General features: G+C 35.0%; 1 protein-coding gene and 1 long non-coding RNA gene across 3 annotated transcripts; both read right to left on the bottom strand.

Annotated features, from left to right (window-relative positions):
- Nucleotides 1–398: 398 nt before the first annotated feature.
- On the bottom strand, nucleotides 399–2,940 carry LOC112291799 (uncharacterized). 2 transcript variants are annotated; one of them, XM_024539702.3, is made up of 2 exons: nucleotides 2,887–2,940; nucleotides 399–2,742 (listed from the first exon to the last, which is right to left on the bottom strand). In XM_024539702.3, exon 2 carries the CDS (start codon nucleotides 2,703–2,705, stop codon nucleotides 561–563), a length of 2,145 nt encoding a protein of 714 aa, XP_024395470.2. In that variant the 5' UTR covers nucleotides 2,706–2,742; nucleotides 2,887–2,940; the 3' UTR covers nucleotides 399–560. The 2 variants fall into 2 exon arrangements, with proteins under 2 accessions (XP_024395470.2, XP_024395469.2); XM_024539701.3 differs by having other exon boundaries at nucleotides 399–2,724.
- A 7,479-nt stretch (nucleotides 2,941–10,419) lies between these two features.
- On the bottom strand, nucleotides 10,420–11,924 carry LOC149987874 (uncharacterized). Its single transcript, XR_016506185.1, has 2 exons — nucleotides 11,682–11,924; nucleotides 10,420–10,935 (listed from the first exon to the last, which is right to left on the bottom strand). It is a non-coding gene; the product is annotated as an uncharacterized LOC149987874 (long non-coding RNA).
- Between the last annotated feature and the right edge of the window lie 437 nt (nucleotides 11,925–12,361).

The following is a 12,361-nucleotide window of genomic DNA, read 5'->3' as shown; positions in this document are numbered from 1 at the left end:
ATGTTGATGGAAATACACGTAGAAGTATGCATTCCATCACACACTCGGCATTAACTTCATTACTTCTATGTGAATGTCGTCAATAGAGAACTGGAGACATGGAAACACGAACAGTAACGTATTGCGGTATTAAACGTTAAGTGTATCTCATTGTGTTACACGATTCATTCTTACTACTCACGTTCTCGGCTTTTATACTTCCGACGTTATTTAACATGAAATTGTTTTTACGGTCATGATTTCACAGAACCGGATCTGGAATCAGACAATATCCATGAGGGGATGGTTTTTTGTTTGTGAGACAAGATGCAAAAAAGACGTTACCACAAATTATATGCTAACATGTAATATAGGTATCACAGCCATGAAGGTGATAGACTTTCCTTTACGCCTCCGAATGGAGCAAAAGCCATTACTGCACTGTATTTCATACGATAAAACGGCCCATATGGTGCAGCATTTATTTACATACTAAAACTCGTCTTGCAGAAGGCTATCACACACACCTCTCTTCCATTAACAACCGTCTATCATATATTCACGATGGCGCAAAAAACTTTCTAAGCGGATATCGCAATTTCTTTCATCGTCTCCCCGAGCTTGGCGAGGGGCGACGAGTAGGTGGTGATGGCAACCTGGAGAGTTACACTGAGGGACCCGAATTGCACATCTGCGGCGGGCTTCTGGGTGGGGATTTCGGCTATGAGGGCAAACGCGAAGGCGTCTATGGTTGCTTCCAGGGACACCAGCGACAACCTGATGGGCTCGAAGAACGGGATCAAAGTAAGGAGGCCGTGCTTGCCGATCACCACATTGAGCAATGCCTGGTGCACTTGCACGAAGGTCGTCAGGGATTGCACCACGATCTGGGCGTCCGCGTCTGGCAAAGGACTGTTGTAGTTCTTGACGCCACCCTCGTTAATCTTGATCGTGTACTCGGCGATGGCGCTGATGATTTTAGCGAATCCCTCAGCAATCTTGAAGCCCTGGAGAGGAGCATTGATGATGTTGATCAGCTGCACTTCCTTGCGGAGGTTGTCGGACGCAGTGGTGATCTGCTTGAACGCCAGCACGATTTTCTCAGTAGTGTTCATCTCCTGCAGGTTGTTCGATTCCAATATGGGCGACGAGTAGGTGGTGATGGCAACCTGGAGGGTTACACTGAGGGACCCGAATTGCACATCTGCGGCGGGCTTCTGGGTGGGGATTTCGGCTATGAGGGCAAACGCGAAGGCGTCTATGGTTGCTTCCAGGGACACCAGCGACAACCTGATGGGCTCGAAGAACGGGATCAAAGTAAGGAGGCCGTGCTTGCCGATCACCACATTGAGCAATGCCTGGTGCACTTGCACGAAGGTCGTCAGGGATTGCACCACGATCTGGGCGTCCGCGTCTGGCAAAGGACTGTTGTAGTTCTTGACGCCACCCTCGTTAATCTTGATCGTGTACTCGGCGATGGCGCTGATGATTTTAGCGAATCCCTCAGCAATCTTGAAGCCCTGGAGAGGAGCATTGATGATGTTGATCAGCTGCACTTCCTTGCGGAGGTTGTCGGACGCAGTGGTGATCTGCTTGAACGCCAGCACGATTTTCTCAGTAGTGTTCATCTCCTGCAGGTTGTTCGATTCCAATATGGGCGACGAGTAGGTGGTGATGGCAACCTGGAGAGTTACACTGAGGGACCCGAATTGCACATCTGCGGCGGGCTTCTGGGTGGGGATTTCGGCGATGAGGGCAAACGCGAAGGCGTCTATGGTTGCTTCCAGGGACACCAGCGACAACCTGATGGGCTCGAAGAACGGGATCAAAGTAAGGAGGCCGTGCTTGCCGATCACCACATTGAGCAATGCCTGGTGCACCTGCACGAAGGTCGTCAGGGATTGCACCACGATCTGGGCGTCCGCGTCTGGCAAAGGACTGTTGTAGTTCTTGACGCCACCCTCGTTAATCTTGATCGTGTACTCGGCGATGGCGCTGATGATTTTAGCGAATCCCTCAGCAATCTTGAAGCCCTGGAGAGGAGCATTGATGATGTTGATCAGCTGCACTTCCTTGCGGAGGTTGTCGGACGCAGTGGTGATCTGCTTGAACGCCAGCACGATTTTCTCAGTAGTGTTCATCTCCTGCAGGTTGTTCGATTCCAATATGGGCGACGAGTAGGTGGTGATGGCAACCTGGAGAGTTATACTGAGGGACCCGAATTGCACATCTGCGGCGGGCTTCTGGGTGGGGATTTCGGCGATGAGGGCAAACGCGAAGGCGTCTATGGTTGCTTCCAGGGACACCAGCGACAACCTGATGGGCTCGAAGAACGGGATCAAAGTAAGGAGGCCGTGCTTGCCGATCACCACATTGAGCAATGCCTGGTGCACCTGCACGAAGGTCGTCAGGGATTGCACGACGAGCTTAGCGTCCGCGTCTGGCAGAGGACTGTTGTCGTTCTTGACGCCACCCTCGTTAATCTTGATCGTGTACTCGGCGATGGCGCTGATGATTTTAGCGAATCCCTCAGCAATCTTGGAACCCTGGAGCGGAGCATTGATGATGTTGATCAACTGCGTTTCCTTGCGGAGGTTGTCGGACGCAGTGGTGATCTGCTTGAAAGCCAGCTGAATTTTCTCGACGTTGCTCATCCCCGCATTGACTGAGTGACATAGTGCCAGAGAGAATATGAAAAGGTACAAGGCCCTGGAGCTGGACGCCATGTTGAAGTGTCGACTATCCCTGCAAAGTCAAGGATCACTGATTGAGCTATTCAATTAGCAACGACAGCAGTCCGCCAGCTGAAGGATTTGGGGCAAAGAACATTGCACAACGAGGGAATGCACACAAAGATCCAACAACACGGGCTGATAGGCTTCCGGCCACATGTCGCGTCCTGCTTACCGCGGAGTCTTCAATTAAATGCGACTGATACCCAGATAGTCTCACTGGATGCTTGAGATGAGCACTGAGATATAGCTATCATCCGGAATGATTTATATACTGCGGAGGGTGGTAACCGGTTATTTGTCCGATTCCACTGCGATTCGCCCCGTCGCACACTGCACATTCCCGTCGAGGTGGAGGACCAGCACCCTTCGATCCCTTATCCATCGACCATGGACGCTTCCGATGCAGCCACTCCCGATTGTGCTCAGGTTTCAGAAAATTTCTGAAACTGCGTTGTCTGAAAAGTTTTGTGTCAGAGGGCGTCCAACGCTTGGACACAATGCGATGGGATTGACTGTCCCATGCAAAACTCGCTTCGCAGGGCTGAGAGCAGGATCAGAGCGGGGGGGGGGGGGGGGCTCCTCCCATGAGAATCACGTTGATGGGGGGATCCAAATTGGCCTGGTTCACCCATGCCAACCTCGTTTGGGGGTGTGGCTGGGGGCTCACCCCTTCGCATTATGAGGTTGTGCCCCCTGGATCGCTCCCGAGAGGCTCTGCTTCGCATGCATGGCCGTGTGCTGACATGGACCCCCCCCTCTCCCCCCGCCATTGAGTTTCCTTGTCGTTGCCTCACGTACGATCTACAAAAATGTCTCCTTCACGAAGTCTATCATCTCCCTCTAAAGATCCTCATGTTTGCCACCTGTTCCTTTATGTAGTCTTTTTAAAAGCAGCAGAATGCTAATCATATACTTTCTTTTATTTTCTTAATAGTAGAACATTGTATAAAAAAAACAATGTGAAATGAGATATTAGAAGAATATTTATTAATTGTGCAATACCTCATTAATCTACTTCTTTTAAAATATTCAACTTCTGTGTATCCTACAATTTCTATAGATATCAATATTCAATAGTATATCATCAAGTTTTAAATATATTACATCAAAATATCTATTTAGTTGCTTATTTAATTTGTTATTATCAACCCTTTTTCTTTTTTTTACTTTGCCAAACTAACATATTATTGAGACACAATACAACACAATACGACATTTTTTTTCCTAAGTTTTGAAAATGTATAAAATAGTATAATATACTTTTAATATCATACTTTTAAACAAAATTAATTAAAAGCCTATGTAGATAAAAATTTAATTAATATTTTTTAAATATTTTTTAAAGAAGATAATAGATTATTACTAATATAATTATCGTAATTTTTACATAAACTCAAATAAATATTTTTATTCAGTAAACTAAAAAAATCTATTTAACAAACACTATTTTCCTAATTATAATTAATTTCATAATTTATATTTTTTATAATAACAATCTTATAACAAAATATTTTGCAAAAAAATATATCTATATACATATACAGAAGAACTATAAATTATGTATGTATGTATGTATGTATATATATATATATATCATAATATGAAATCAATTCATACATTTTTTAAACTAACCTATTGTCAATAGAATACAAATCCTACTTCTGCCATATATTTTTTGCTCTATTTGTAAATCTTTTTTTTTTAATCCAATCTTAGGTTTGTTATACTCAACTTTCAAATCTACTGTGCTCCATTGTCAAATCTATTCTACTCCACTCTCAAAACAACTATGCTGTGTTTCCAAAACTACTCTGCTCTACTCTTAAGTTTATTTTGCTGTAATCAAAGATCTAGAAAGCAAAATAAATCTTGGAATGGAGCATAATAGATTTGAAAGCAAAGTATATTAAACATGAGAGCTAAGTAGAATAGATCTGAGATTAGATTAGAGCAAAGTATATTTGAGAGTAGAGCAAATTGGATTTGGTGGAGGTAGGATCTATATTCTATTTACAACAAGTTATAATAGAATATAAATTGGATTTGGTGGAGGTAGGATCTATATTCTATTTACAATTTATTTTAATATTCTCTCTAATATATATAAATAAAATTAAATAATTTAAAATGGGTAATAAAGTACAGTTACTTTGTTTTATAATTGACTATATATAGACTAATTGATCTTGTAACAAGTTAGATTATGAAAAATTTAATTTATTTATTATACATATAAAAAAATCCATTTACTTACAAACTTAAATTATAAAATTCAATTTATATTCATAATTTGTATAGATTTTTTAAATTTAATCATATAAAATATTCAAAATGTCAAAAGAGAAGCAATTCCTTTAAATCAAGAATTTACAATGGAATAAATCTTAACCAGAAGTACTCAACCAAAATTTGAAAGGCAAAAAGCTTTATTTGCATTTACAGGGTGTGAATTCTAAGGAAGAAATAAAAATTACTGTTTGTTTTCCTTGGACGCGATTGTGAAATGTTTTGATTTAAGCCAAATTGGGTCAGCTCAATGTTTTCCATTGTGCATTAAAATGAAACATTGCTAAATTTAAATATAACTACAGAGTTTTCGGAAGCTTGGCTGAAATATACCAGCCCGACCACTCATGTTTACTTTTAGCAACTTTGTTTGTCCCATTCGGACACTGATCCATTGACTCGGACTAGGGAGCCGGCATCTTCTGCGTCCCTCGCCACCATTAGCCTGGGATAAGTGGTGTGTGTTTTATATTCGATCTATCGTAGCTGGCGCTTACTATACCTCTCGTGTCTGCAAGCTGAACGTGAACTTTCTTTTTACTTAAATTAGTGCGGCTTTCGAGGAGGAGAAAGCTGGGCAGATGCTAAGTTATGGTTCTAGGGCTCTGGCTGGGATACTCTTGGCCTCGTCACTTCATGTCGCAGAAACCTCCCTATTCAATCGACTAGCTCCGCCATCGTGGGCTGTTGTGTATGACAACAAAAAAATATAGTTTGAAAGAAGAGTGATGGGGCATCCCCCTAAACAAACTTCAGCACCCCATGTGAGGAAGGATCAGTGCGGGCCCAAGGAGAAATGGGTTCTGAGTTCCCAAACTGCCCGCCCCCTGGTTCCTCGACGTTCCCTCCCTCTGTTCTCAGTAATCCGATCGGCGGTTGAGATTAATTTTAGCGGAAACTGCGATCCGACGGCCCACGATGGTGGAGCCAGTCGATTGAGAAGGGAGGTTTCTGCGACACATCTCTGCGGTCACCAGAAGAGGATGCTCCTGCGGCCGTGATCAGTTGCTGTCTTGGCAGTGCAATCATGCTTGGCCGGGCAGGGCACCCCATCCCAGCTGCATGTACCTACCGCTATAAGCTATAAGTTCATGAGGTTCTGTTGAGTTCTAGACCCTCAAGCATCCACAGGCTTGCAATCTTAGAGGCTTGTTGGATTATTGCTTCATACGGGAGGAGGGGGAGCAGATGAGGTTGATGCATTCAGACATGACTTGGTGGAGAATTCATTTCGAATTTTATTTTACTAGGTTTTATATATATTTAGAAGTCCGTTTTGATAGATTGTGGTACAAAAGATTTACAAAAATTTATTATTTGGTGAAGAGTTTTTCTTTGGAAGTCTTGGCATTCAAAGATAGTTTAGTGTAAGAAGAGGCCATGAAATTGAAATTATATATATATATATATATATATAAAACTAAATATGGTGATTATATATATAGTATATAATTAAGAGCAACTTTTTGAATTGTTGTAAAAACCAGTTCTTTGAAGTGGACCTATTGCAAACCTAGTTGTTTGACTTGATTTTATACAGTAAAAAAACTTAAAGGATTTTTTTTTTGTTACACTATTGTGATGTGCGTTTTTATTTATTTATTTTTCTTCTTCTATGTGTAGAGTTAAAAGAAGAGTATCTATTTTAATGTACAATGTGGTTTTATCTTGAAAAGAAACTAAAAATATTGTTTAGGACTTTGAATATAACACAACTTGTTTGTCAAAAGAGTATAGATTGGTAATACTATTATAAAAAAGTAAATGTAAAAAATTTTATTTAGAAGATTAAAATATAAAAGGAATTGTATATAATTTTAAAATAATATCAATATATATTTTTTATTTTTTTTCTAAAATTTAATAAAATATTGATTTTTCCGTAGACCCATTTTTTAAATTTTATCATTCTATAGCTTCAAATTCTGATTGTTCTATGATCACATAAAATAATTTTCTAAATTATTTTCTTAACTGAGTTTCTCTCATTTGTTGCTACTTACTTAATTTCTTTCCAATACATTACTTTTTTGCACCACTTATAAACCTTGGCTATTACTTCTTTTATCTTTTTAATGCTTCTTTAATTAATTTCTTTTTCTAATTAATATTTTATTATTTCTAACTATTAATGTTGATAGGCTTCTTTGCTATTCAGTAGATATTCTTGTATAAGTTCTACTTCTTACTTCATCTTACTTCTTGGTGAATAAATACTTCTTTATTCTTGCAAAATATTTAGAATATTTTCTAAAAACATTTTTAGAATTTTAGAAGCTTTGATTTTTAGCTCAATAGAATTATATATATATATATATATATATATATATATATATAGTAAAATAAATCTATTTTATTATCAATTTCCATTCATTTGTGATTTTGAGTCTAATTTTAATAAGATGCATATATACATATGTTTTTATATGGTTTAAAATTTTATCAATGAATTATATCAATGAAATTTTACCTACTAGAATAATGTTGCATTCATTAAATTATTAAATTTTAAAATACAACATGTTGTAATAAAAAAGAGTCTCTTTAGGCAAATATATGACTTTTAACTATAATTTAGATGTTCTCAGAAACTATGAGAATTTAATAAAGCTCAAATCAATAAAAAAAAAATTATATTGATGGAAACATGAAAATATATAATATATATATATAATATTTAAATTATTATATCTAATATTTTTAATTTTTTAATGTCATATATTTTATTGTTGAAGTATTTTGAAATATCCCTTTTTTATTGTTTACACATCAAATCTCATTTTTAAATCTCATTTTAAAACTTTATAATTAATATTTTTTTATTTAACTTTAAATTACATATAATTGTGTTTATCCTTTGATCTGAATTGTTATATTTGATTGCAACACACTTATTGATCAATATTGCTTAGTTTACTTATAACTAAGATTTTTAAATTTTTCTATATATAAGCACATCATTATTAGTTTTATTTCGATTAATTTTTTTGACACATTTCTTTTATCATCTTATATATCTTAGATTTTCTACCATAATAATTTTTTATAAAGATTAAAAATGAAAATGCCTTATTAATTTGAGCTTTATTAAATTCTCATAGTTTCTAAGAACATCTAAATTATAGTTAAAAGTTGTATATTTGCCTAAAGAGACTCTTTTTTATTACAATATCATGTAGTACTTTAAAATTTAATAATTTAATGAATGCAATATTATTCTAATAGGTATAATCTTTTCAATTGATACAATTTAAAACCGTATTTATATATATATATATATATATATATATATATATATATATATATCTGCATATCTTATTAAAATTAATAATAGAATAGAATTACTTTATAAAATTTGAATCTCTTTATATATATATATATATATATATATTCATATAATTATTATTTTGTAAGAATTAAGAAGTATTTATTTGTTAAAAAGTAAGAAGTATAACTTATATAAGAATATCTATTAAATGGCAAAGAAGTCTATCATTGTTTTATAAACATTAAATAGAAGAAATACAATGCATTGTTTTTACAACTTCTTCTTTATTTAAATTTATTTAAATAAAAAAATATAAAGAATTATAGATTTTTATATCACATGTATACAAATATTTTTTTATTAATCATATGTTACACGTAATATATTTAAATCTATATTAAACTTTTAATTGATTAGTAGTTTCTTCATCATATTTATAATATCTATTTTTGTACCTATCTTTTTAATGTGTAATATCTATGAACTTTGTTCTAAAATTATAAACTTGATTTTTTTACCAAATTTATAATACTTTGACTATCAATATATAATAAAATCTAATTTTGTACCAATCTAAATTTACTAGCAAATCTTTTTAACTATATGGCTTTTTAAATTATTTTTATAATATTTTTATAATATTCTTTAATTTAAAGGGCTATTATTAAATATATACCTATTATAAAGATACAACTTATGATAGATCTTTTATCAAAGATACTAATTATAAAGAATAAAAAATAAGTATGTTCTTGTATCATTAAAAGAGAATAGATAATAACTCAAAGATAGTATATTAAAACTAGAATGGCTATTGCTAAAGACAAAAAGACTTGAGACACTTAAAACAAGATTGAAAAAAAAAAAAAAATGCATTGATAAGAGTAAAGAAGGCTTCATTCTTACCTCTATATATACCATCTAAGTAGAAGCTATATGACAATGTTATATAGGACCTCCAATGCATATTCAACTTGCAATGTACATGCCTAACTTGCAAGATAAGTTTCACATGTATACCACATGATAAACTTGTAACATAAGTGGCCAACATGTACAATACATGGCTAATTTATTAGCCAAGTTTTTAACCTATTAATCATTTATAGACATATATAAAGTCAAATCCATATTTATGGAGCTTCTAAGAAGCTTTTTAATAAGATATTATCAAATCTACTTACTTCTATTTATTTCTATTTAATTATTATTTATATATATATATATATATATATATATATATATTATTTCACCCTTTTAAAGACAAGTTCCACAAGTAGTGGTGATTACATATTGAAAAAGTCCACAATATAAAAGATTATATTTATTACATATTTTGATATTTATTTTCTTCAAAGATAGTTGATAGGTCCTCTTAACTATCAATAGTATTTTATGTCAAGCTAAAAAAGTTACCTTGTTATTTGATTATTATTGAGGCCTTCATAACTACCTTCAAATAAAATATTTTAAATACTATCAATGATGGTTTTTATATCTAATTATATTATTAAACATTGGAAGTTTCTTTCAAGATCGTGATATCAAACACATTGTATTTTGTGATCTATTCAAGGAAGAATATGTTAGTCTTGAAGGTCTTCAATTCTATTATGTTGTCTTGAAGGTTGTGACAATCTCAATGCTTCATTTGATAACTTAACAAATGGTTGCTTTTAGTTGAATTTGCTAATTTTTATTTTATTTTATTTTTTTAGTACTACAAATATATCAAAACTATGTAGAAGAATAAAAAATAGAATACAATCCTCATTAAATTTGATATACATTACAATAGAGAATTTTATTATTTTTCATCAATAAAAAGTATCAACTTTTTTTTTATTGCATTTGTAAGATTCTTAAATGGCTTCTATATGTGTTTACCAATATCATATCTATGCCAATGTAGAAAATATTCTAACCTATTTTAGCATTACTTTAAGTACATGAATCTTTTGATTTTAAATTCTTGATTATTCCCTATTTCTATATAATGAGGTGATATTTTTCTTCTTTCAAATATAGCCACTATCTTATATGGCTCAAAAAGAGATACATAGAATACATGATGGATCTTCATAAATTTTGGTAAATGTAATCAACGAGCAATTAGATTGAGTTGTATACAAATAAGAAATAGTCCAAGTCTATGATAATTCAACTTGTTACAATATCCACTAGTCTTTGTATTACAACAAAGTAATCATATCTTGTCATCAACGTGGTGTGAACTAAAATAAAGCCCCATTAGTGGGAAGCCCATTCTAATTCACAATAATTTAATTATTTTAATATTTCAATAATTATTGATTAGCATTTAATTTATGCCTAACATCTTAATAACATTTAGTGGTGATTTAAAATAAATCACTCTAATAAATAATTTATTCTACTTCACAACTATTAACTAGCTTCCAATTTAATTGCTCAAATTGTCTTCTACTTTGTCTTAAACTCTTATTGCTCTTTACTACTTAAAAACCACTCTCACATAACCAAAACAATACAAGGCACTCAATACTTGAAGGACAATTTTTTCTATGACTTGTTATGATCCTTTGCTGCACTTTCAACTCTCCAACTCAGGATCGTCGTAATTGATTTCCAACTCCCACTTGGGCTTGCTAGCACAGTCCATCCAACCCAAGCTGCACCACCTCAAGGCTGCAGTAGCAGGTGCAAACAACAATGTTGTACTTCATAAGACAACCACATACCAAAAAGGAACAAGAGCCCTACATTATTTAACAAAACACGATTTCGAGGTAGGCCAGAAAGATTGAAAGGAGAGAAGAGAACTTCCCAGCTTCGACCCGACAATGGAAAAAAATAAATTCCATTTAAGTCCTTCGTAGAGAGTAGGCAGGTGCAAATACAATAATTGGATGGAGATCAAAATTTCACAGGCAGGCAACCACCTAAATCTCAACTCGAACGACACCCAACTCTGCACCGCAAGATAGGACTAGTCGCAGTGAATAACTATGACCAAGATTCAAAACCTTCTCAAGAGCCGATATCGAGAAAGAAGGTGCTGAATGCGGTAGCGTCGACCCAATAAGTTGACTTGAGATCACTCCATCTACTACAAGGGCAGTGCTGCAGCGATCAGCAACTTCGTAGTAACTGATTGCACTAAAATCAACAAGCGTTGAAGAACGCCTTCTGCTGCAACACTCTGCACTACAATGCTGCAATGCCCCTCCTACACCGACACAAATCCACGACCTAGAAAATAACGCACTCCTCGGCGTTGCAACTACATCCTCTGCCCATTGAGCCGCCGATCGATCACATCAGAAGAAGAAGAAAAAACAAGCTAGTCGTTGACTTTAGCACTTTAACTCTGTAGGAACAAAAGAAAAAAAGAACAAATAGCAAGACGCTCACAACCAAAGAAGAGAGATTACCCGAGTATCCACTTGTGGACAACAATTCGAGCCAAGGAGGGCAACGTCGGCTCTGCCGACGTCCAGCCTCAATACTAGAAGAAGAAAGTAAACTGCCACACAGCACCAACCGTCGCACACCGTACAACCGCTAGGAACCAAAACAACACAATTTGCTATTCGGAGGAAAAAACACACTTAGTCAGGAAACGAATAAAAACCTGCTGCGCAGTCCGTGAACTTTGGAGCTCCAATTGAACACACCAAAACCAAAAAAAGAAAAAGAAAAAGAATTGAGGTCCAATTGAGGTCCAAACTGTTTAGAGCATTAAATGTAGCCGGCCCTCTCCATAATATTTACTGTAGACAACAATAAATACCATAGCTACAATATTTAGAGTCTAGTAGAGAAGAACTGTTTATCCTCTCTCCTTTCTCTTCTTGTATACGAGACACAACCAGATCAACGTGTGAAGCTCTCTCTCCTTAGAAACCCTCTTGTGTATATGACTTACTACTACTCTTGTGTATGTGCATTACTTACTACTACTCTTGTGTATGTGCATTACTTACTACTATTCTTGTGTATGTGCATTACTTACTACTACTCTTGTGTCTTTCTAAACATTCTCAACATGTTATCAGCATGACTCTCTTCTATAAACTATTACAATTTTTTTTTTGCTATAGACTTGACTCTT

This window comes from Physcomitrium patens, chromosome 14 (genome assembly GCF_059467195.1).
Source record: "Physcomitrium patens ecotype Gransden chromosome 14, ASM5946719v1, whole genome shotgun sequence".
Taxonomy (NCBI): domain Eukaryota; kingdom Viridiplantae; phylum Streptophyta; class Bryopsida; order Funariales; family Funariaceae; genus Physcomitrium; species Physcomitrium patens.
The sequence above is the reverse complement of the archived record's forward strand: the minus strand, read 5'-3'. Positions and strand labels throughout refer to the sequence as shown.

What these genes read in the sequence shown, in the direction of transcription:
- LOC112291799 (XM_024539702.3), bottom strand. Translation starts at nt 2,705, where the DNA reads ATGGCGTCCAGCTCCAGGGCCTTGTACCTTTTCATATTCTCTCTGGCA.